A 22,668-nucleotide genomic window follows, 5' to 3' on the forward strand; every position below is an offset into this window, starting at 1 on the left:
TTAAATGGATAAGTGAACTTTTTTTCCTTTGGCTAGGTGCCAAAGTGATGTGATTGCCCCCGGTGGCCATTAGAATTATTACACGTGGTGTCGTTCATTCTAGTTGCCCCGGTGGTGGTGAGCGGTAGTGCACTTTAGTTTCTTTGGTTTAATGTGCACTTAATTACAAATCAGGTGTTAGGCTCTATAAAAGGGAGCCAGGTGTGTTCAATCACTGTTGGTGATATTGTGTGTTAGTCATTAACAAGGAAGCCTGGGTGAAGGAAGGAGCTGAACATGAGTCCTGCGCAGCCCAGCCAGAGGGGACGAGTGGCAACTAGGTGGTCTGCAAGAAGGGCTGGCGTGGCGTGGAGTCACAGTTTATGGTGTCGGCAGGAAGTGCTTGCATGGCTTGGTGGAGTGACGACTATGGAGAGAGTTGCACTCAGCATGCGGGACTTGGTTGCTGAGAGCTGGACTCAAGCATGCTTGACTTTTTGGGCAGGAGCTGAACTCATCTTTGGGACTCTCACTGGACAGCTGCAACTGGTGGTGGACTCTGCTCCAAGGCTGCACTATGGTGAAGGATCCAGTTATGGTGATGGATCCGGGTGGTGAAGATGCACACAGGTGGTGGGCTCTGTTGCTAGGAGCGTACGCAACAGAGCAAAGCTGAGTGGTGTTTCCCCTGTATTGTCATTTTCCCTCGTGTGTTTAGGGCAGTGGTGGGATTAGTTTCCGCACCGACCAATTCCCTAGTGAGGGTTTAGGTTCAGGGCGAGCTAGGGTTTTTAGGTTCCTGTGCGTCGCCCGGTGCGGAACCGGCATAGGGAACGTTAGGAGTGCAGGGACACTGGCTCAGGGGAGTTCAGGAGGTCTCCACTTCCCTATTACCTATTGCAGGGCCCACTATTGTTAATGTTACCCAGGTTACCCCTTTATTATTTAAATTCGCCTTATTGGAGGCGGGGTTTCCAGACTACTGTATGTATAACGTGTAATACCTAAATTAGCCAGTTGGAGGAGGCGTATCCAGCTGCACGTTTTATTTTTTAAATTCGCCTCACTGTATGCGCTGTATCCAGGGTCACGGGTGTCTTATGGGTTTGCCTTGCGGTACTCACGGCGTCCAGACACACGTGACCGTGACAATATGGAAGTTGGCAAACTGCGTCAAAGTTCCATACACTTGCCAGTCCTACTCTAACATGAAAACCTCAAAAAGAGGAAAAAATCCTCCAAAAAATTCAGATACAAACCAGACAGGCCTAAATGCATCTGCACTAATACAGGGTGCAGCGGACCCAAGTAAAATGGCAGCTGCACAGGTGCATAAATACCAAATGAAACAGCCAGCCTACAATCAGGGATTGGCCGTGTGGTACACCAGTGCAGAAGAAATAATCCACATGCGGATTATTTCTTCTGCACTGGTGTACCACACGGCCAAACCCTGATTGTAGGCTGGCTGTTTCATTTGGTATTTATGTACCTGTGCAGCTGCCATTTTACTTGGGTCCGCTGCACCCTGTATTAGTGCAGATGCATTTAGGCCTGTCAAATACACACACATATATTGATGAAAAGCCAGCAATTCATCTGCTATGTACAGTAGAATCACTGACGCGACAGAATAGAACAAATAGAATAGATAGATTACCAACAGTATATATACATAGAATAGATAAAAAGAGATCAGTCACACATAATTAGTACAGTGTGTGCAGCTTACTGTACATGTATTTAAATGATTATTTATATGAAAAAAAAAATTGCATGGGCTTAATTATCATAACCAGCAGAGGTAAAGCAGATGGCTGTGGGCTGAGGTTTATAGCCTGGGAAGGGGGTAATACCCATGGAGCTTTCCAGACTATTAATATCAGCTCTCAGTTGTATACTTAGCCTTTATTGGTTATTATAATGGGAGACCCACCCAAAAAAATGACTTCGGGTCGCCTTATAATTAATAACCAGCAAAGGTTAGGCAGACAGCTGAGGGCTGATATTAATAGCCTGGGAAGGCGCCATGTATATTGGCCTCATTCTAGACTAAAAACAGCTCTCAGCCACCCCAGAAAAGTCTCATCCATAGGATGCGCCAAATCTGGCACTTAATCTCGCTCTTCTCACTTGCCCTGATGCGATGGCAAGTGGGCTGATGGTTGGGGGTGTAAGGTAGCGCTGTCATTCAAGTAGGGGATACTCACTTAGCAGCCACAAAACCAGATCCGGCACAGATTTTCCATAAAACAATCATAGTCCATGCGGTTTATTAGGCATCATAAACCAACAGCAGTAACAAACTTCATAACATCAGCATAGCGTCCATGACAGAGTTCAGCTCTGTAATCCCTGTGGTCACACAGGTCATGCATACACAGGCTCTTCAGCCTCAGTTATCTCACCCGTCAGGGTTCACTCATGGTTCCTTCTCCATGTCGCAGACGTCCATTCCCTCCAAGGAATTACCAGGCACGTGCAGCCATTACACAGCGTTCACTTGCTGTCAGAAGGCAGCCCCATCTCTCTCAGATGGGACCTTCCAAAATGGACCAACCAGGTCCCTGCATTCACCTCATGTGACCTACCCTGGCCACCTTATATGGTCTGTAGCTACGCCCACCGGGTCACATGGCTATGACCTCATCGCAGGTCCTTTAACCACTCATACACACTTTACAATAGCGCTCTTAAACACACCCCTGGGTGGGTTTGTAGGTAACTGGGCCTGCCCATCTCCCCAGTTGCCTGGAGACTTCTCCCTGACACATTGAGACAGCACCTCAGCAGTATCACTGCTGATGAACACACACACAAGTCTCCATCTCAAGGCCACCTACCTTGAGATACACAACGGTCATTTAGGATTCTGCCATTCATCCTCTCTCCTAGGACATCCATACACCGCCACCTAGCAGACACAGTGGTCAATACACCACATACCTCCCCCTCTGTTCAAACTTGTGGGGTTGAATACACAACATTACACCAGGATCTCAAGACCGGGCACTCATTACACCTTGTCCCACAGGTCGAGAGAACCGTCTCCGTCCGTCATACGACCTCATCTCTACGTTAGGCCTCCCCCGCCCCCAGCGGTCAGAATACCGGTCGTTGTCTTTGACCCTCCAGTCGCGGTCTGTCTGCATCATCAGACACTGTTTTGTCATCACATGCCTCTCCTTGTCTGTTCCATTCTCCGACCAGCATCCCCCGGTTGGTATGGTCATAAGTCTTAGTTAAGCTTACTATCTGGCCTGAGTCTGACTCATTCAGCGTCTCACAGGAACTACGATCTCTCAGCTTCGTCCTGCCAGTCGAACTACCACTTGCTGACATTCTTCGGCCATTTGCCATGTCACTTACTGGAGGAACCCTTCGGGTCCTTACATCTTGGGTCGAAGGTGGCCGCCACTTGGTGTTCCATACCTCTTTATTGATTCGCCGACGGTCCTGCCTCAACTGCTCAGTCTCTTGCAGGTACCCCACTCAATACTCCAAGAGCATCCGAAAGTCTCTCAGGCTTTCCACGGAGCCAACCACCATGATGGGAATCCTACCCTCTCCACTGGATACCTGGTCATCATCAGGAGGGATCCTGTTATGAATGAGTCACCGAAGGAGGAAAAAACAAAAATACAAGCTAAGTCCAGAAAACCGGAGAGGTTGGTAGCTATCGGATTGCAGACCCCTGATCCTATTCACCACAACTAACAGTAGCCGTGGGAGGTTCCTACGGTGCCCTAGACCCCTCGTTCACAGCCGGAGAACTAAATAAGCCTAAAGAAAGGGGAAATCTAAACTGCCCCAGAGCAGACCCCAAGCAATAGACAGCCCCCAACATGTATTGTCGGTGAAAAGCAGATGAAAACACAGACAGAAAGACAGGTTGAGCAAACGATGGGGCCCAACTAACTAAATAGGAAAGGACAGAAAAGATGCTGGCTGCAATCCGCAAAAAACATTACCAAAAATGTCCCAACCGTCTGATAGGGAAAAAGGCCCTGAAGCCGCTAGACTTCAAAATCACTATATCAGCACTCAGGTATATTCTGAAAACAGAGCAAAGAGATAAACTGATCAGAGACAAAAATGGAGCTCAGCCCGTCCCAACAAAGTCAGGCTGAACACAAAACATGAAGCAAACAGACAAACTCTCATGGAAAAATAAGAGAGCAAAAATTTTGATTTCAGTAGACAGGACTAACTGGTTGCAAGAACTCAGAGCAGAAAGGATCACCAGCACCCCTGTAGGGCGTCGGCTGCCTTATATCCACTCAGTGATTCCGGGTGTCCAATCAGGCTCCACCTGTTCAGATGACAGGTTCTTCTCAACCCAATCAATTTCACTACCTCTCTTCACCAGCAGAGGGAGTTCATCAGACATCAACGGTGAAGGGGAAAATGAACTCACAACAGGATCCTCACCCTCACCACACCGGAAATATTCACAAGGTCTTGCATTACCTTCCCGAGTCTTCCAATCATTCTCCCAATCAGACATTTGGGTACTGGAATCACATCTTTCTGCAAACCCAGCAGATCCATAGCCTCCCTTGCTAACTCTAGGCGTCGAGCAGATTTCATATTACTCCGCCTAACCAGCTCTTTGGCGTTAAGACATTGCAGATGCATTTCTTTCAGGACAGCTACTCGGTTTGATTGATCTTCTCTGGCTGATATTATCACCAACTGCCGAGTCTCAGGTGCCCAGTGCAACTTACACACTTTGATCGCCTCTTTGAAAGCCTCATGCACACCTTCCTCAGCACAGGCTTCTTGCATGTCTTCTGGTACAGCAATCACAGACTTGAAGGTCATGGTCTTGCTCTCTTCCTGGACTGGAGGCTCTGGCTTTATCACGGACACTTCCCTCACTACAGTTGACCTAACCGGGTGACTGTCTTCTTCAGTTCTTAGCTCACAAACTTCCTGAGACTTTACCTCCTCACGACCCTTTGCCAAGATGGACACTGGCAGTTCCGTCTCGTTATCACTCGTGCTCGGCTGCTGTAAGTCTTCATCCAAGCTCTTCTCCCACAGAATACCTTTTACTACTCCTCTGAGTTCGTCCATCTCTTCCCTAAGCATCTAGTTCACGTTTTGCCACGTTGACAGGTGACCTCTGATCTCAGAGACTTCCTTCTCTAGCCCTTCTATTCTGTGCTCTCTTTCTATCTCAGAGCCACAGTCACCCCCAGAGTCGGAGTCACCCCGGCCTGTCGAGTAATCCTTCGAGTTACCCACTAACCGTGTGAATACTTCAGCAGTGTTATCAATCAGGTCACCGTCAGTCCTGTCACGAAACGTCAGATCCGATCGTTGGGCAGACGTACCCCTTTACACCCTCTAAAGCAACTGGAGTAGTTAGCAACTGCCTTAGCCACTCTGGCTGGGGTAAGGTACCACCTGGTCATCACCTTATAATTGGTTTCCAGCATTGGGGCATCTAATATTCCTCCAGTAGAGGAGGACCAAACTTGGGACCACTCTGAATCAGAAAAAGTGGACTCCCAGTGAGAAATGTAGTTTAAACAGAGCCTATGTGAGGAGGAGTTGATATGCGAGTAGAGAAGTGATATAATGCCCGGTGCGTGTGGATTTTGATGGCATCTTTGTTCAAAGGGAGCAAAGGTATAAGGAGGAGTAAAGTTTTTTTCATTAATGATGAAGTGACCAAGTTTTCAAGTTGCAAATAACGAAACACCTCTCCGGGAGAGGGGGAATTATATTTTTCTCCCAGGACTGAGAATGGGATTATCCTTTTAACGTTAAAGAGATGGTGGACTCTAGTTATCCCTGCAGTGACCCATAAATGGAAGTTCCTAAGGGACTCCATACCTGGGGAAAACTGAAGATTACCCCAAAGGGGGGCGAGGGGCAAGAATGGCGAGATTAGCTGTGAGGAATATTTCAGTGAGTCCCAAATCTTAAGAGAGTGTGTTATAATAGGATTCGAGACTTGCCTACGTTGAGCTGGGAGGATCCATAATAATGCATCGAGGGTACCCGTGTGACATTCAGGAGCCACTAGAGAAAGCCACAGGGGAGGTTCTGAATAGGCATGGTATAAGGCTACCTAATTGAGCGCTTGATAACATTTAGAAAGATTGGGAACTCCCAGGCCTCCTTTGAAACAATGACGATAGAGGGTAGCTCTATTAACCCTGGGAAGGCCAACCCTCCAGACAAAAGTGTTAACTAATTATTGGGCTATTTTGAGGTAGTGCAAAGGAACAGGAACTGGCAAAACTCAAAATAAGTTGAGTAATTTCATAAGTATAGTCATTTTAAGTGCACGCGAGCCAGGAGAGATGTAACTTCTCCCATGACTGGACTAGCAAGCGAAGTTTGTGGAGCATTTGAGGATAATTGGCTGCAAAATGGGAGTCTAGATTGGCTGTCAATTACACTTGCAAGTAATCCAGGTGGTTAGTAGCCCATTGAAATGGAAAGTCATATTGGAGCTGTGAAACAATAGTAGTAGGAAGGGATATGGGATATAGGGATTCATGGTGTACTAAGGGATTGAAGTAGGGCTTGCAAAGATGTGTGTGGTGTTGATGAGAAGTAGTATATCATCTGCAAACATAAAAAGTTTGTGGGAAACTGAATTTGTTACCCGGTTTAAAATAGATTATTACTGGATCCTACTTCTCAATCCTTTCCTGATCTGCCTACATATTTCTTGTTGACCTCAAAATGGTTTGGCTTCTCACTTGAGTGTCCTTCCAGGACCAGTACAGCCGGTAGAAATTCAACATATACACACTTGGTCAAAATTGTTAGCACCCCTCGTTTAATGAAAGAAAAACCCACAATGGTCACAGAAATAACTTGAATCTAACAAAAGTAAATCTATGAAAATGAACAAATGAGAGTCAGACATTGCTTTTCAACCATGCTTCCACAGAATTTAAAAAAAATAAATAAAACTCATGAAATAGTCCTGGACAGAAATGATGGTCCCTTAACTTAATATTTTGTTGCACAACCTTTGAGGAAATCACTGCAATCAAACGATTCCTGTAACTGCCAATGAACATTCTGCACCTCTTGAAAGGTATTTTGGCCCACTTCTCAGAAGCAAACTGCTCCAGTTGTCTCGTGTTTGAAGGTTGCTTTTTCAGATGGCATATTTCAGCTCTTTCTAAAGATGCTCAATAGGAATTAGGTCAGGTCTCATATGAGGCCACTTCAGAATAATCCAAAGTATTCCTCTTAGCCATTCTTGGGGTTTTTTAGCTGTGTGCTTTGGGTCAATATCCTGTTGCAAGATCCATGACCAGCGACTGAGACCAAGCTTTCTGACCCTGGGCAGCACATTTCTCTTTTGAATCTCTTGATAGTCTTGAGATTTCATTGTACCCTGCACAGATTGAAGACACCCTGTGCTAGATGCGGCAAAACAGCCCCAGAACATAACAGAGCCTCCTCCATGTTTCACATTAGGGATAGTGTTGTTTTCTTGATATGCTTCATTTTTCTGTCTGTGAACATAGAGCTGATGTGCCTTGCCAAAAAGTTCCATATTTGTCTCATCTGTCCATAGGACATTCTCCCAGAAGCTTTGTGGCTTGTCAACATGTAGTTTGGCAAATTCCAGTCTGGCTTTTTTATGATTTTTTTTTGAACAATGGTGTCCTCCTTGTTCATCTCCCATGAAGTCTACTTTGGTTCATACAACGGCGGATGGTGCGATCTGACACTGATGTCCCTTGAGATTGAAGTTCACCTTTACTCTTTAGTAGTTTTTCTGGGCTCATTTTTTACCATTCATATTATGCATCTCTTTGATTTGTCATCAATTTTCCTCCTGCAGCCACGTCCAGGGAGGTTGGCTACAGTGTCATGGATCTTAAATTTCTGAATAATATGTGCAACTGTAATCACAGGAACATCAAGCTGTTTGGAAATGGTCTTATATTATAACCTTTACCATGTTTGTCTATAATTTTCTTTTTTTTTTTGATCAGGTAAATTTTTATTGAACATTCTCAAAATCTAGAAGACACATCAAACACAGGATAATTCCTGAACAGCATATTACATAAACAATCTAGAAACCCATAGAGTTCCCCATAGTCCCACCCCCCACCCAACAAAAGCCTCTCTCTCTCTCCCCTAGTGTATTTAGCCTCCTCACGGCCACAATTCTCCATTGCAGATGATCAAATTTCTAAACGGTCCTTAACGCCTGTAATGTCAGTTCCAAATCCCGGGCTGTTAGCATATCCTCAAGAGCCACCTCTGCAGTAACATTCACCAAAGTGTAATGTTGATCTAAGGATCTTATTACATCCTCCTAAGCACTCTCAACCATGTTAAAGAAGAAGGTGCCAACTCAGGAGTATCCAACCAGGGCGCCCACATATCTTCCCACTTCTTAATTGTCCGTCACTTTTGATATACATACTTTTCCATAACAATAGTATTATTGACTGCATTAGTGACCTCCATGATTGTAGGTACAGAGGATCCCCTCCAATGAGCCACCACCCTCTTGCGAGCTTGATATAGTATACGTGAAATTGCCAACTGGTGCCCCTCCGAAAGTGGCAAGTTCGCCACCTGACCCAAAAGGGCCATTTTAGGGTCCAGAACCATAGGACATTGATAAACATTAATAAGTAAATCAACCACATCTCCCCAAAATCAACATAGCCAGGGACAGATCCAGGTTAGGTGAATCAAGTCTGCATTAGGCATACCACATTTCCAAAAATCAGCCTCTCTAGCATAACCCTATCTTAACAAGCGTACAGCGGTTCGATATACCAGGTGAAGCAAAAAAGATGTGAAACTCTCTGCGCCTCACTAACCGACACTTTCATGACTTCTTGCAATATATCTTCCTAATCATCGTCTGTGAAGTCTCCCACATTAGCCTGCCATTTAGTCTTCAAAGCTTCCAGATTTGCCACTCTTTTCGGACATCTCTGCATATATCATGGATACATTACCTCTTGATCCCCCTCTCATCACTATTCTATCCAACAAAGGGGTTCTATCGCATTTATTAAGCGGGGTGAAGTGATGTTGTGTTTCACAGGCATGCCTTAGCTGCAAACATTGAAAAAAATCTTGCATTAGGAATGGAAAAGGTTTGAGATCTTCAAAAGATCGAAGTTCCCCGTCCGAATAAAGTTGCAATATTAAGTTAAGGCCTTTCCTCTCCCACAGCTCAAGGCCCTCTAATTTATTGAGCGCTGCACAAGTCGAGTTTCTCCAGATTAGGGCATGTCTCGTAACCCCATGTATACCAAGTAGTTTCTTGGCCGTATTCCACACCAGTTCATTGTCGGAATATTGAGAGCCAGGCCCTGACGAAACCGCCCCGAATCCAACGACTGTATCAGCATGTCATTTCCTACTACACATGCTAGCATATTCCCCGAGGAACTTCGTAGAGTTGAGTCCTCTTCCCCATCCTCTGAAATGCTGCAATTGTGCCAAGAGATCGTAAAGAAATGGATTATGAACTGCTAAACCCCCCCTTCTCTTTATATCTACGTAGTACTTCCAACCGAATTCTAGGACCACTCCTGTCCAAATAAGCTCTGAATACTCTATTTAATTGGTAAAAAATTTGGCTAGGAATCCAGACGGGCACATTATGAAGAATATACAAAGCTTGTAGCAGGAGGACCATTTTCGTTAGGTTTACTCTGCCCACCATGCTCAATGGTAACCTGCACCAGTCCTTTACTTTTTGATGAAATTTAGCAAACAATGGGGTAAGATTTAGGTGTTCAAAATCTTGTACATTATGCCGGATATGAATTCCCAAGTATTTAAATTCTGTGACTACATTTAAGCGTCTAGTTAGTCCCGAGGGATTCTCGGGGCCCATCCCACCGGCATGATCGAGGACTTCTCCCAGTTAATAAATAGGCCAGAAATCCTTGCAAAGGAGTTGAAGACCTCCAGGCAGATCTCACCAGCGGTCGTTACCTGTCAGACGCGGCGATGAAGACGTCCTCCCGCCCGCGTCCACGCATCGCTCGTCGGCGCCAGCAGGACGTTCTCGCGCGATCAGCGATAACCAGCGGGGGAGTCGGTCGGAGGCAAGTATCACACATAGCGATATTGCTAGCAATATCGCTGCTGCGTCACAAAATCGGTGACGCTTAAGCGATAATCGCTAGCAATCTCGCTTAGTGTGACGGGGCCTTTAGTCTTAACTCTGCTCACTTCCGTGATCAACAGACCCCTTAGATAGGCTTTAGACGTGTCCTATACTATTTCTCTTGGGGCGGTGCCTTCATTAACAGCAAAAAACTCTAAGTAGATCAGGAATCCTGGCATCCGCCAGAATGATAGGTATCCAGAATGCATTAAACGACCATGGTGTACGTTCCCCTCTCCCAGTCAAAGGTCGCCAAAACAGGGAGAGTGGTCTGACAGAGCTCTGGGCAAGTATTCTACTCCCCTGGTCAGCCGGACTGCCTGTGGGTTACCCAGTACCATATCAATCCTAGACAGAGAGCCATGGGAAAGGGACAGGGAGGAGTATAATCTCTTTTGTGGATTGTCTCGCCACCATACAGTCATATGTTAAAGTTTGGGCACCCCTATTAATGTTAACCTTTTTTCTTTATAACAATTTTGGTTTTTGCAACAGCTATTTCAGTTTCATATATCTAATAACTGATGGATATTTCTGGATTCAAATGAGGTTTATTGTAACAGAAAATGTGCAATCTGCATTTAAACAAAATTTGACCGGTGCAAAAGTATGGGCACCCTTATCATTTTCTTGATTTGAACACTCCTAACTACTTTTTACTGACTTCCTGAAGCACTAAATTGGCTTTGTAACCTCATTGAGCTTTGAACTTCATAACCAGGTGTATCAAATCATGAGAAAAGGTATTTAAGGTGGCCACTTGCAAGTAGTTCTCCTATTTGATTCTCCTATGAAGAGTGGCATCATGGGCTCCTCAAAACAACTCTCAAATGATCTGAAAACAAAGATTATTCAACATAGCTTTTAGATATGAATATCCGTCAGCACCACTTCAGCTAGCAGTCTCCCAAAGGGTGTCCGACCCCCCAGTGTTCACCCCAACCCCTGTGATTTATCTAATGAATTATGTTAAAGTCTCCCAGTATCACCATCGGGACCCCTGGATGTCTCTCTACACAGCAGAGACTCTCCTGCAGCACTATTCCAGAATACGGAGGAGGGACGTAGAGAGCCACAATCAAGCATTCAATCTCATTCAGCCTGCCTCTCAAGCATATAAACAGACCACATCAATTTTAGAATCAGATTCCAGAAATGTGGTATTCTTCCGGAACAGCACACTCACACCTCTAGAATAAGTGGAGAAAGTAGAATGAAAGCATTGCCCAACCCATCGGGGACGTATAGAGAGAAGTCTATCTTTGGTTATGCGTGTTTCCTGCAGGCATATCACTTCAGTCTGGGAAGTCTTTACATAATCAAGTATTGCTTTACGTTTAGTTAATTCATTCAGGCCATGGCCGTTCCACATCAGTATTTTAAGAGTTCGGGCTGTGACAGCTATTCAAGAAAGACATAAGCAGCGGAGCATCATGAGGAAACATTTCATGCAAACATCTAGCTGCAATAGCCCCACACACCAAGAGACAATTGAGAGAAAATAGTAACAATACCTAACTCACCCCTCCCCCCCAACAAACCCAAGTCTCAGTCCAAACATAATACTAGAGGCGGGGAGTCCCTTTCTTGGCTCACCGCAAGTCCAGCTCTCCAGAAAAAAGTGGCGTTGTTAGCAGCTCACCACTGCCACCAACCAGAAGCAATGATAAGCAAACCCTCTCTATACCGCCTTCTGTTGTGAGTTCATTTTTCCCTTCACATTGAGGTCTGATGAACTCCCTCCTCTAGTGAAGGAAGGTAGTGAGACTGATTACCAAACACCTGGGCAGATAGATGATGACTGGGTGGCTGGAATGGAGGACTGGATATAAGGCTGCCGACGCCCTTCTTCCTGGCTGATTTTCCTGCTGGATTCTTGGAGACCAGTCTGATTCCTGCATCTCAAAGCTAAGTTTTTCTGCTCTGCTTTGTACTCTTCAGTTTTGTTGTTGTTTTGCCTTGTTTTTTGGGAGTTCTGCCATCCCCGGCCAGGGGTGAGCTGAGTTCCATTTTTGTCTCTGATCTGTTGATATTTTGCTCTGTCTTCAGAATATACCTGGGTGCTGATATAGTCTTTTGAAGCCTAGCGACTTCAGGGCCTGTTTTTCCTATCAGTCGGTTGGCTCATTTTGATAGGGTTTTTGCGGATGGCAGACAGCAGCTTTCCTATCCTGTCCTATGTAGTTAGCTTGGGCCCCATCATTTGCTCAACCTATCTTTCTATCTGTGTTAGTGTTTTCATCTTGCTTCACCGTCATATGTTGGGGGCTGCCAATTGCTTTGGGGTCTGCTCTGGGGCAGTTTAGTTTTTCCCCTTTCTGTCTTTAGGCTATATAGTTCTCCGGCTGTGATCGAGGGGTCTAGGGCACCGTAGGAACCCCCCACGGCTACTGCTAGTTGTTGTGGATAGGTTCAGGGGTCTGCGATCCAATAGCTGCCAACCTCTCTGGTTTTTCTGGACTTAGCTGGTATTTTGTTTATTCCTCCTTCGATGACTCATCATAACAGCCTTCCCTATTTGCTCCATATATTACAGGAGTCTTCGTTACAGATCATCTGGGTATTTTCGAATATTGATGGACGGAATGGAAGAGAAAAAAAAAAAAAAATTTCCAGAGCCCGAGCGCACCACCAGAGCAGGCCAAAAATATCCAGCAGTGTAAAAGGGGAGCTCCATCTACTCTCCACCAACAGTCAATCCAGAGGGGGATATCATGAAAAATGCAAAAAAGACATTCAGCAGAGTTCAACTAACACACAGTAGTCCATGAACAGAAGATAAACTTAGGTTGCCAACTGACGTATTCTTTTCTCATTTTTGTCCAGCCAATCCAGCGCGGGTAGAGTCCATGGCTACCACTCGTAGCTTAGCTGGGTATAGCATCGAATAAGGCACTTTTAAGGAGCGCAGCCGGCGTTTAACATCTTGGAATTGCCAACTCTTATTCTGGACCTCAATGGAAAAGTCCGGGTACAAAGAGATCTGTTGGCCATCTATTAGATCCGTCTTGTCCCTGGCCTCTCTCAGGATGGCACCTCTGTCCCTATAGTGAAGGATTCGAATCAAGACAGTGCGCAGTTGCGCCCCTGGGACCTGGGGTTTGGTGGTGACCCTATGGGCTCTTTCTATTGCAAACAATAGGGACGAAACATTATTCCCAACTGACTGCCGAATCCAAGTCTCAAAATATTCCACGGCTTTATTTCCTTCTGCCTTCTCAGGGACCCCCACTATTCGTATATTATTGCGGTGCATCCAGTTTTCCAAATCATCTTGTTTGTTTGGCTCTAATTGCCTCTATCATTCCGCCGTACTGTTCCACTCGTGTTCTCACGGGCCACAATACATCTCCCACATCGTTTTGTCTTTCTTCCAGCTCAGTAGTTCCATCAGTTAATGATCTAATATCTTGCCTGATATTCCTCATCTCATCCTTAAAGTTCCTCATTTGTAGGGCCAGTGCTGTATTGCCCTGTGATACAGCATTCAGGACATCAGTGAGGGTGGGAGGATTAGCAGTCTGTGATAAAGTGACCATGTGTGCAGGATCCTGCATCTGCTCCTCAGCCTGTGTCACTATGGTTCCCCCTGCCCCTTGCACATTCTGGGGGCCATCCACCTCCATCCGGGGGGAGATTTCGGGCTGCATCTCACCCTGATCCAATCTTTGCTTGCTGGGGCTGTTTGGAAGAGCCCCTGGCCGGGAACCGCGCATACCTCTGTAGCTTTGCAGCTGTCTCTCGCCGTCTCTCCTCTTCATGCCTCCCGGCTGTCGGCCTACACAGCAGTGTGGCACAATTTTGAGCTTCCTCCTCCACTCATCTTCCAGGCCATGATTTTCTCATAGTTCTCAGCTGTACACCTCCTGGTCACTGTCCACCGGCACCGCGGGCTCCAGAGGTATAGAAAAAGCTGTCCAGACCCCTCAAGGCTCAGGATGGAGTACTGCAACAGGATAAATTAACAGGAGCTCCTGAGTTCTGCTGCCTCTCACATAGCTGACTAGCTCCGCCCCCCTATAATTTTTTTTCTAATCTCCAGAGACAAATATTTCCTTCGCTTCCTCTGGTCCATGTTGAGTGTGCTACACACCATGTCACCAAACAGCACAGTGAGTATCTGTAGCCTCTATACAGGCCACTCACTGATTCCAAGATTGTAGACACCTGTAATGCTAAGTAGTGGACACACCGCGATTTAACATGTCCATTTTCTCACATTTTAAGGGGTACCATCATTTCTGTCCAGGCCTATATCATGATTTTTATTTTTTTTTTTTTAAACTCTGTGGAAGCATGGCTGAAAAGCTATGTCTGACTTTCATTTGTTCATGTTCATAGATTTTGTCATGATTCAGACCGGGTTTTGAGCCCTCCTTCCCTTTTCCCAGGTCCGGTCATGTCAAGGGTTAACCTTGCTCAGCCTCAGTCTGGGTTCAGGTTGGCTATTTATCACCGCTTACTGCAGGCGGTGTCGTTGATAGTCTTTTGCCTAGTGCTGCTGTAAGTTGACTCTGATTTGTCCTGCTGTGTGTGTTGTCTGAACCCGTGTCTCTGTTTCCCCCACCATTCCCATTTTGACTCCTTGTTCCCCTTTCGTGTATTGACCTCTCGGCTTTGACTTGGCTTATATCCGGACGTGCTTCTGTTTTTTGTCCTTTTGGCTTATCTGCTCCTGACGTTCTCGGCTTGCCTCTGACCCTGTGTTTGCTCATTCCGTTTGGTACTGTGTTATAGTGTGTTGCTAAGGCCTCTTTCACACTTCCGTTTTTGACAATCAGTCAAGTTCCGCCAATTTTGAAAAAAAACGGATCCGCCATTTTTCTTTGCGGATCCTTTTTTTCCCCATTCACTTTCATTATTGGCGGATCCTGACTGATTGCCGTCCATTGCATCCGTTTTTTTGAGGATCTGCCACAATGTTAGTGTCCGTCAACATCCTCAAAGATTTCCAAACGGAGCTTGTAACGTTTTTTTTGCCGGCGGATCCTCCAGACACTGAATTAACCCCAAATTCTGTCTGGGTGCCGGACAAAAAAAAAAAAAAAAAAAAATCTCTCTCTCTCTCTCTCTCTCTCTCTCTCTCCAGCGTTTCCTTTAAATTTTCTCATTTTCAGGATCAGTCTAAAAACGGATCCTGTGCCATCCACTCAGAACGGATCCGCTTGTCTGCCTTTTTGGAGGATTGTAACTGATGAAAATAAACTGAAGTGTGAAAGAGGCCTTAACTGGGACTGTTTTGATTACTCTGCTGCCACCTGTGGTAACCGGGGTGCTGCACTGCAAGTCTGCTCTGTGTAGGTGCAGTTCTGCTTCCACTCTACAGTCATGGCCAAAAGTTTTGAGAATGACACAAATATTTTTTACAAAGTCTACTGCTTCATTTTTTCTAATGGCAATTTGCATATACTCCAGAATGTTATAAAGAGTGATCAGCTTAACAGCAATTACTTTCAAAGTCAATATTTTCCTAGAAAATGAACTTTATCCCCAAAACACATTTCAACATCATTGTAGCCCTGCCTTAAAAGGACCAGCTAACATCGTTTCAGTGATTGCTCCATTAACACAGGTGTGGCTGTTGATGAGGACAGGGCTGGAGATCAATCTGTCATGATTAAGTAAGAATGACACCACTGGACACTTTAAAAGGAGGCTGGTGCTTGGCATCATTGTTTCTCTTCTGTTAACCATGGTTATCTCTAAAGAAACACGTGCAGTCATCATTGCACTGCACAAAAATGGCCTAACAGGGAAGAGTATCGCAGCTAGAAAGATTGCACCTCAGTCAACAATCTATCGCATCATCAAGAACTTCAAGGAGAGAGGTTCCCTTGTTGCCAAAAAGGCTCCAGGGCGCCCAAGACAGACCAGCAAGCGCCAGGACCGTCTCTTAAAAGTGTTTCAGCTGCGGGATCGGGCCACCAGCAGTGCAGAGCTTGCTCAGGAATGGCAGCAGGCAGGTGTGAGTGCATCTGCACGCACTGTGAGGCGGAGACTCTTGGAGCAAGGCCTGGTCTCAAGGAGGGCAGCAAAGAAGCCACTTCTCTCCAGAAAAAACATCATGGACAGACTGATATTCTGCAAGAGGTACAGGGAGTGGACTGCTGAGGACTGGGGTAAAGTCATTTTCTCTGATGAATCCCCTTTTCGATTGTTTGGGACATCTGGAAAACGGCTTATTCGGAGAAGACCAGGTAAGCTCTACCACCAGTCTTGTCTCATGCCAACTGTCAAGCATCCTGAAACCATTCATGTGTGGGGTTGCTTCTCAGCCAAGGGAATGGGCTCTCTCTGTCTTGCCTAAAAACACAGCCATGAATAAAGAATGGTACCAGAATGTCCTCCAAGAGCAACTTCTCCCAACCGTCCAAGAGCAGTTTGGCGATCAACAATGCCTTTTTCAACATGATGGAGCACCTTGCCATAAAGCAAAGGTGATAACTAAATGGCTCAGGGAACAGAACATAGAGATTTTGGGACCATGGCCTGGAAACTCCCCAGATGTTAAGCCCATTGAGAACTTGTGGTCAATCATCAAGAGACGGGTGGACAAACAAAAAGCTTCAAATTCAGACAAAATAAAAGCATTGATTTTGCAAGAATGGACTGCTATCAGTCAGGATTTGATCCAGAAGTTGATTGAGAGCATGCCAGGGAGAATTGCTGAGGTCATGAAGAAGAAGGGTCAACACTGCAAATATTGACTTGCTGCATTAACTCATTCTAACTGTCAATATAACCTTTTGTAACTCATAATACTGTTGCAATTATATTTCTGTATGTGATAAAAACATCTGACAAACACACATAAAAACCAGAGGCCAGCAGATCATGTGAAAATATAATGTTTGTGTCATTCTCAAAACTTTTGGCCATGACTGTATTACCATCTAGTGGAGCCTGCACTCATCTGCACTGCAGCAGCCTGACAGATTTTTTTATTTATTACTTTTGTCAGATTCAAGTTATTTCTGTCACCATTCTGGGTTTTTCTGCAATTAAACGAGGGGAACCAACAATTTTGACCACGTGTGTAATTACAGCAGAATATGTGACTTCTCTGCATTTAGTGGTTACTACTCACCTGGGTAGTCATCTGTAGGAATCTCCTCTTTACACCGCTCATCACCCCTCACATATGTCTCTGTAGTATTAATATGGGTCAGATCTTCACCCTGAAACAAATATTGTAAAAGTCACCGACAGATGGAGAAGTCCCATCTATGATCAGCTCTAATCCTGCCATCTCCACCGCTCTCATTACACAAGTATAAAACATTTAATACTGGTGGATAAAACAAGACTGAGCACAAGACCTTCACAGCCGTCTACACATCATAGGGGAGATCTCATGACACCTTCTCTCCATCTACCTGATGATCCTGAGGAACATTGGGATCTTCTTGTTTACAGTCCTGTGGAAGAAGAGGCCGGGGACATCTCTCTGGTGGTGTCCTCTTACTGGATAGATCTGGAGGAAACACATACAGGGACTGAATTCATTCTTTACATACAGATAATTATAGGCCGTGTGTATTTAGTCCTGTCTATTACCTGGTGATGTGAGGGGCTGGGGAACCTCCATCATGACGTCCCTGTACAGATCTTTGTGTACTTCTAAATACCCCCACTCCTCCATGGAGAAATAGATGGCGACATCCTGACACCTTACAGGAACCTGACACATACAACGATACAGTCATCCCCCCAATCCCTTCATAGTGTTACTGTATAATGTCCCAGCATTCCCAGCAGTGTCACCTCTCCAGTCAGAAGCTCAATCATCTTATAGGTGAGTTCTAGGATCTTCTGTTGATTGATGTCCTCATGTATCAGGGGGTGAGGTGGAGGCCCCGTGATAGGGCTCAGGGGTCTTCCCCATCCCTCAGACACAGGGTCCTGACAGCGATCACTAGAGGTCTTCTTCACTACTGTGTAATCCTGGTTATGGAGAGACACATTAATAAATCTTACTACAGACATTTCCAGAGTCCTCACCTCTCCAGTTCTGTCCATCTGTTATTCCCATAGATAAGAATGATGTAATGTGACCTCATCAGAATCTCTCACCTCTCCAGTAAGCCGGAAGAGGATCTCTAGGGTGAGGTGTAATATCTTCTCCATCTTGTCCGTAGCCATTCGTTAAAGTTTAAAGTAAATTTTCTAGAAGATAATTATACCGATTGTATCTGCCAGGATCCTAAATGGAAGGAAGATCAGCTGATGAAGAATCATACAAAATACCATGGGAAAACAAGACACAGGAGCAGTGATGTTGGTATAGCGTAAGGACATGTGCACACTGTCTTTTCAGGTGGACATGTCCTGTAATTAATCCAAAAAGTGCAAAAGTTGGACCATAATGCACAAAAATGGAAAACAGCTCACTGTTCATAGTTGCAGTTTTTCACCTTCTATTAACCCCTTCAGGTTTCTAAAGCTGCAAAACAGTTACAAGAAGTGACCTGAAAGCTGCAGATAACACGCCAAAAAAATGGCATCTCAGGACCCCGTCCGTTCTGAGGACCAGAGACTGTGCCTATAGTGAGGTCACAGGACTCATTCTGTTACGAGTCCATGAAAAAAAAAAAAAAAAAGAAAAAGGATTGTCCAGGAAGGCATCAATGTGCAGTGTATGATACGGGGAATACAGATGTGCGAACTTGTCGGAAAACATTTGCCAATCTCAAATTCGGCACGAACGTAGCACATTCGGATTAGTGTTCCTGAGCAAAGTTCGAGCACATGTCGGTAAATGATCGTGTTTCCAATAATGCTTTAATTAGGTGTCACGGGTTTTCCACAGCAGAAAGTGGCCAGAAGAAGACACCAGCGACTGATTGCTCCTACTCCTGAGCTGAAAAGCACTTCTTTTTAATGTTGTATATTTCTTTTGGAAGAACAGGGGTTAAGCGACCATGTTGGAAACTCTGAGCTCTCAGCTGTGCTCGGTTAGCCATTCCCATCCCCTTTATAATCTGGGTCCTGATTCAAACCCACGTTAGAGCTAGCATTTGTTTCATGGCTTAGGAGGAGAGGTGTTCACATGAAAAGGAGTTATCTGTGACTGTTGCGTGGTTTGTAAGTGTGGTAATTCCATTCCCCCCTCCACTCCCCGATGCATTACTCTGTTATACACTCACTGGCCACTTTATTAGGTACACCATGCTAGTAAGGGGTTGGACCCCCTTTTGCCTTCAGAACTGCCTCAATTCTTCGTGGCAGAGATTCAACAAGGTGCTGGAAGCATTCCTCAGAGATTTTGGACCATATTGACATGATGGCATCACACAGTTGGCGCAGATTTGTCGGCTGCACATCCCTGATGCGAATCTCCCGTTCCACCACATCCCAAAGATGCTCTATTGGATTGAGATCTGGTGACTGAGGAGGCCATTTGAGTACAGTAAACTCATTGTCATGTTCAAGAAACCAATCTGAGATGATTCGAGCTTTATGACATGGCGCATTATCCTGCTGAAAGTAGCCATCAGATGTTGGGTACATTGTGGTCATAAAGGGATGGACATGGTCAGCAACAATACTCAGGTAGGCTGTGGCGTTGCAACGATGCTCAATTGGTACCAAGGGGCCCAAAGAGTGCCCAGAAAAAATTCCCCACACCATGACACCACCACCACCAGCCTGAACCGTTGATACAAGGCAGGATGGATCCATGCTTTCATGTTGTTTACGCCAAATTCTGACCCAACCATCCGAATGTCGCAGCAGAAATCGAGACTCATCAGACCAGGCAATGTTTTTCCAATCTTCTACTGTCCAATTTCGATGAGCTTGTGCAAATTGTAGCCTCAGTTTCCTGTTCTTAGCTGAGAGGAGTGGTACCCAGTGTGGTCTTCTGCTGCTGTAGCCCATCTGCCTCAAAGTTCGACGCACTGTGCATTCAGAGATGCTCTTCTGCCTACCTTGGTTGTAACGGGTGGCAATTTGAGTCACTGTTGCCTTTCTATCAGCTCGAACCAGTCTGCCCATTCTCCTCTGACCTCTGGCATCAACATGGCATTTCCTGCCACAGAACTGCCGCTCACTGGATTTTTTTTCTTTTTCGGACCATTCTCTGTAAACCCTAGAGATGGTTGTGCGTGAAAATCCCAGTAGATCAGCAGTTTCTGAAATTCTCAGACCAGCCCTTCTGGCACCAACAATCATGCCACGTTCAAAGGCACTCAAATCACCTTTCTTCCCCATACTGATGCTCGGTTTGAACTGCAGGAGATTGTCTTGACCATGTCTACATGCCTAAATGCACTGAGTTGCCGCCATGTGATTGGCTGATTAGAAATTAAGTCTTAACACACAGTTGGACAGGTGTACCTAATAAAGTGGCCAGTGAGTGTATGTAAGTGAATATTTGTATGCATGGTGTTTTCAGTTTACCCTTGTTTGTGTAGCCTTGTTTGTTGGGTTTGTGTGCTGCAGTGCACAGTAGCGCCCTTCTTCCCTGGGTGTGGGGAGAAGGAAGAGAACAGATGGAGGGCTAACTCAGCACATAAGGCAAGGGTGGCTGCCTCGACATCTTCACCTTCAGAAGTATCCCTGGGAACAGGGCGAGCTAGGGCACCCCCTAGTGTTAGCGACAGGGAAGGAGCTCCTTGTCCCGGGTCACCTGACAGCTGAGTCATGACATTAGGACTGTGGCTAGGTTGAGGGGGGGGGGGTTCGTGTTTGATGAGGGGAAAGACTCAGGAGACCCCATTTGCTAGTCAAAATCATTAGGCCTAATTTTGAGGTTCAGCCAGGAGGCCCCATCTGCTAATCAAAATCATTATGGCCAATAGTGTTGTGCAGGCCACAGTCCACATTTCTTACTCAAAGTCTTTTGGGCTAACACTATGTTGCAGTCAGGACTACAGAGGTCACATTTACTAATCAAAATAGTTTGGGATAATACTCTGATGCAGGCACCAGTCCACATTTCAACATGTTAATCTTTTGTGCTAATTCTGTGGTCTAGCCACACTATATCAGCCAATAAATACTGATTATTAAATTAGTGACAGGTGACTTACAGGTCTGGGCCCAGGGTTGTGAAACAGCTAGTTAAAAGAGGGGAAGGGTACAGCCAATTTGAGTGGGATAAAGTAGGGTTGTGGTGGAAGGGAGAACAGGCTTGGTGTTCGAGGTTTACGTGGAGCAGGTGGTAATGTTGCTGAAAACTCTACTGAACAAACATCATCCTATCCAAAGACAACTGACAACTTGTGTTACTGGACAGAATACTCAACTCCCTTTCTTTTGCAGCCACACAGCGGTGCGCCTTGTAAATGAGGGCCAGAAAGGGCATGTGCTCCAGTAGATGGCAAGCACTGCATCAAGTGGCCTCTCCGCCTCTTTCTCCACCTAAACATAACACAGTGCAGAGCTCAGAGGTGGCACCAGAATTACCCTTGTTAATCCCCAAATCATAACTCTCCAACCGCCCAACTCACCCAGAGTACTAATCGTATAATTGAATGCATGTATGCACAGGCCAGGGCCTTGGACAGGGATTGGACCAGCATTTCTAGCTTAAACATTGATCAGTAACAGGTGGATGAGTGACAGGTGTAGGCCTGGCGCTGAGTACCCTGCAAAATTCAGGCAACAAACATGTGGGAGACAAAAATTTTCCAAAAATTAGGAGTAGACACCACTGAAATGTCATCAATTTCCCCACAGTAGAAATAGTATAATGAGGCTCTGGCACTCTTTCCACTACAGGCAAGCCACCAGATGAAGATACAACTTAATCTTGATATTTCCAAAAATTGTTAGCAACAATAGCAACAGCAGGCACAGATCCACAACAAAGGTGTCACATACTACAATAAAGCAAGAACAATGCAGCCTACTGAAAACTACACTATCGCCCAGTCTGCGATTGGGGTGCAAAAGTCATTGGAGATCCAGGACTTGTTCATCTTGATGAAAGTTAGGCCGTGCAGCCATTTTTGAAGACCAAAATGCAGAAAGGTCCAAATTTTCCCTGATGGTATTGCTATTGAGCTGAACATACTCCTGCACCATACTCTCCAGTCATTCAAGAGTCACACTTGCACGGTCTTCTTCTGGTGCACGTGCTGGTCTAAAAAATGTGTGAAGTGACTCACAGAAATTGCTTATGCCACTTACACTGCTGATGCTAATGCTCTTGAAAGTTCCCAGGGTTGAAACTCTATAACTGTGATGCACTAATTGTGCGTGACTTCTGTCTTGGGGAAAACCACTCTTAATTTTGTGTACAAGCGTGTTTCGATACTCCAGCAGCATATGCGCATCCCATTACAGGGGGAAAGCATCTGGCAAAATTTACTCTTGTACCGTGGATCTAACAGAGTGGCAATCCAGTAGCCAGCACTATTTCTAAACCTAAAAATATGGACATCATGTTGTAGATAGTGCAGTAAGAAGGCGCTCATATGTGGGGCGCTTCCATGAGGTCCGAGTTCATTGTGTCTTGGTGGCAGGGTAACACTCAAGCTTGCTTACTACATCCTCTCCCACCAACCACAGTCAGAGTGGGGATCATTATCTTCATCTCCTCACTGTTGCAC

General features: G+C 45.4%; 2 protein-coding genes across 2 annotated transcripts in view; both read right to left on the reverse strand.

Annotated features, from left to right (window-relative positions):
• LOC141094200 (uncharacterized) overlaps positions 1–22,668 on the reverse strand; it is a 144,327-nt gene that overhangs the window by 116,921 nt on the left and 4,738 nt on the right. The window lies entirely within an intron of this gene.
• The window catches only part of LOC141094290 (uncharacterized), a 34,421-nt gene that overhangs the window by 6,736 nt on the left and 5,017 nt on the right, over positions 1–22,668 (reverse strand). The window contains exons 2-6 of the mRNA XM_073580127.1: positions 18,185–18,314; positions 17,876–18,055; positions 17,669–17,792; positions 17,488–17,585; positions 17,199–17,289 (exon numbers count right to left, since the gene is read on the reverse strand). Of these exons, the coding sequence (XP_073436228.1) occupies positions 17,199–17,289; positions 17,488–17,585; positions 17,669–17,792; positions 17,876–18,055; positions 18,185–18,253 (562 nt within the window). The 5' untranslated portion in view covers positions 18,254–18,314. The remainder of the gene's footprint in view (positions 1–17,198; positions 17,290–17,487; positions 17,586–17,668; positions 17,793–17,875; positions 18,056–18,184; positions 18,315–22,668) is intronic.

The sequence above is a fragment of the Dendrobates tinctorius genome, unplaced genomic scaffold, assembly GCF_039654945.1.
Source record: "Dendrobates tinctorius isolate UK_male_01 unplaced genomic scaffold, ASM3965494v1 ptg000063l, whole genome shotgun sequence".
Taxonomy (NCBI): domain Eukaryota; kingdom Metazoa; phylum Chordata; class Amphibia; order Anura; family Dendrobatidae; genus Dendrobates; species Dendrobates tinctorius.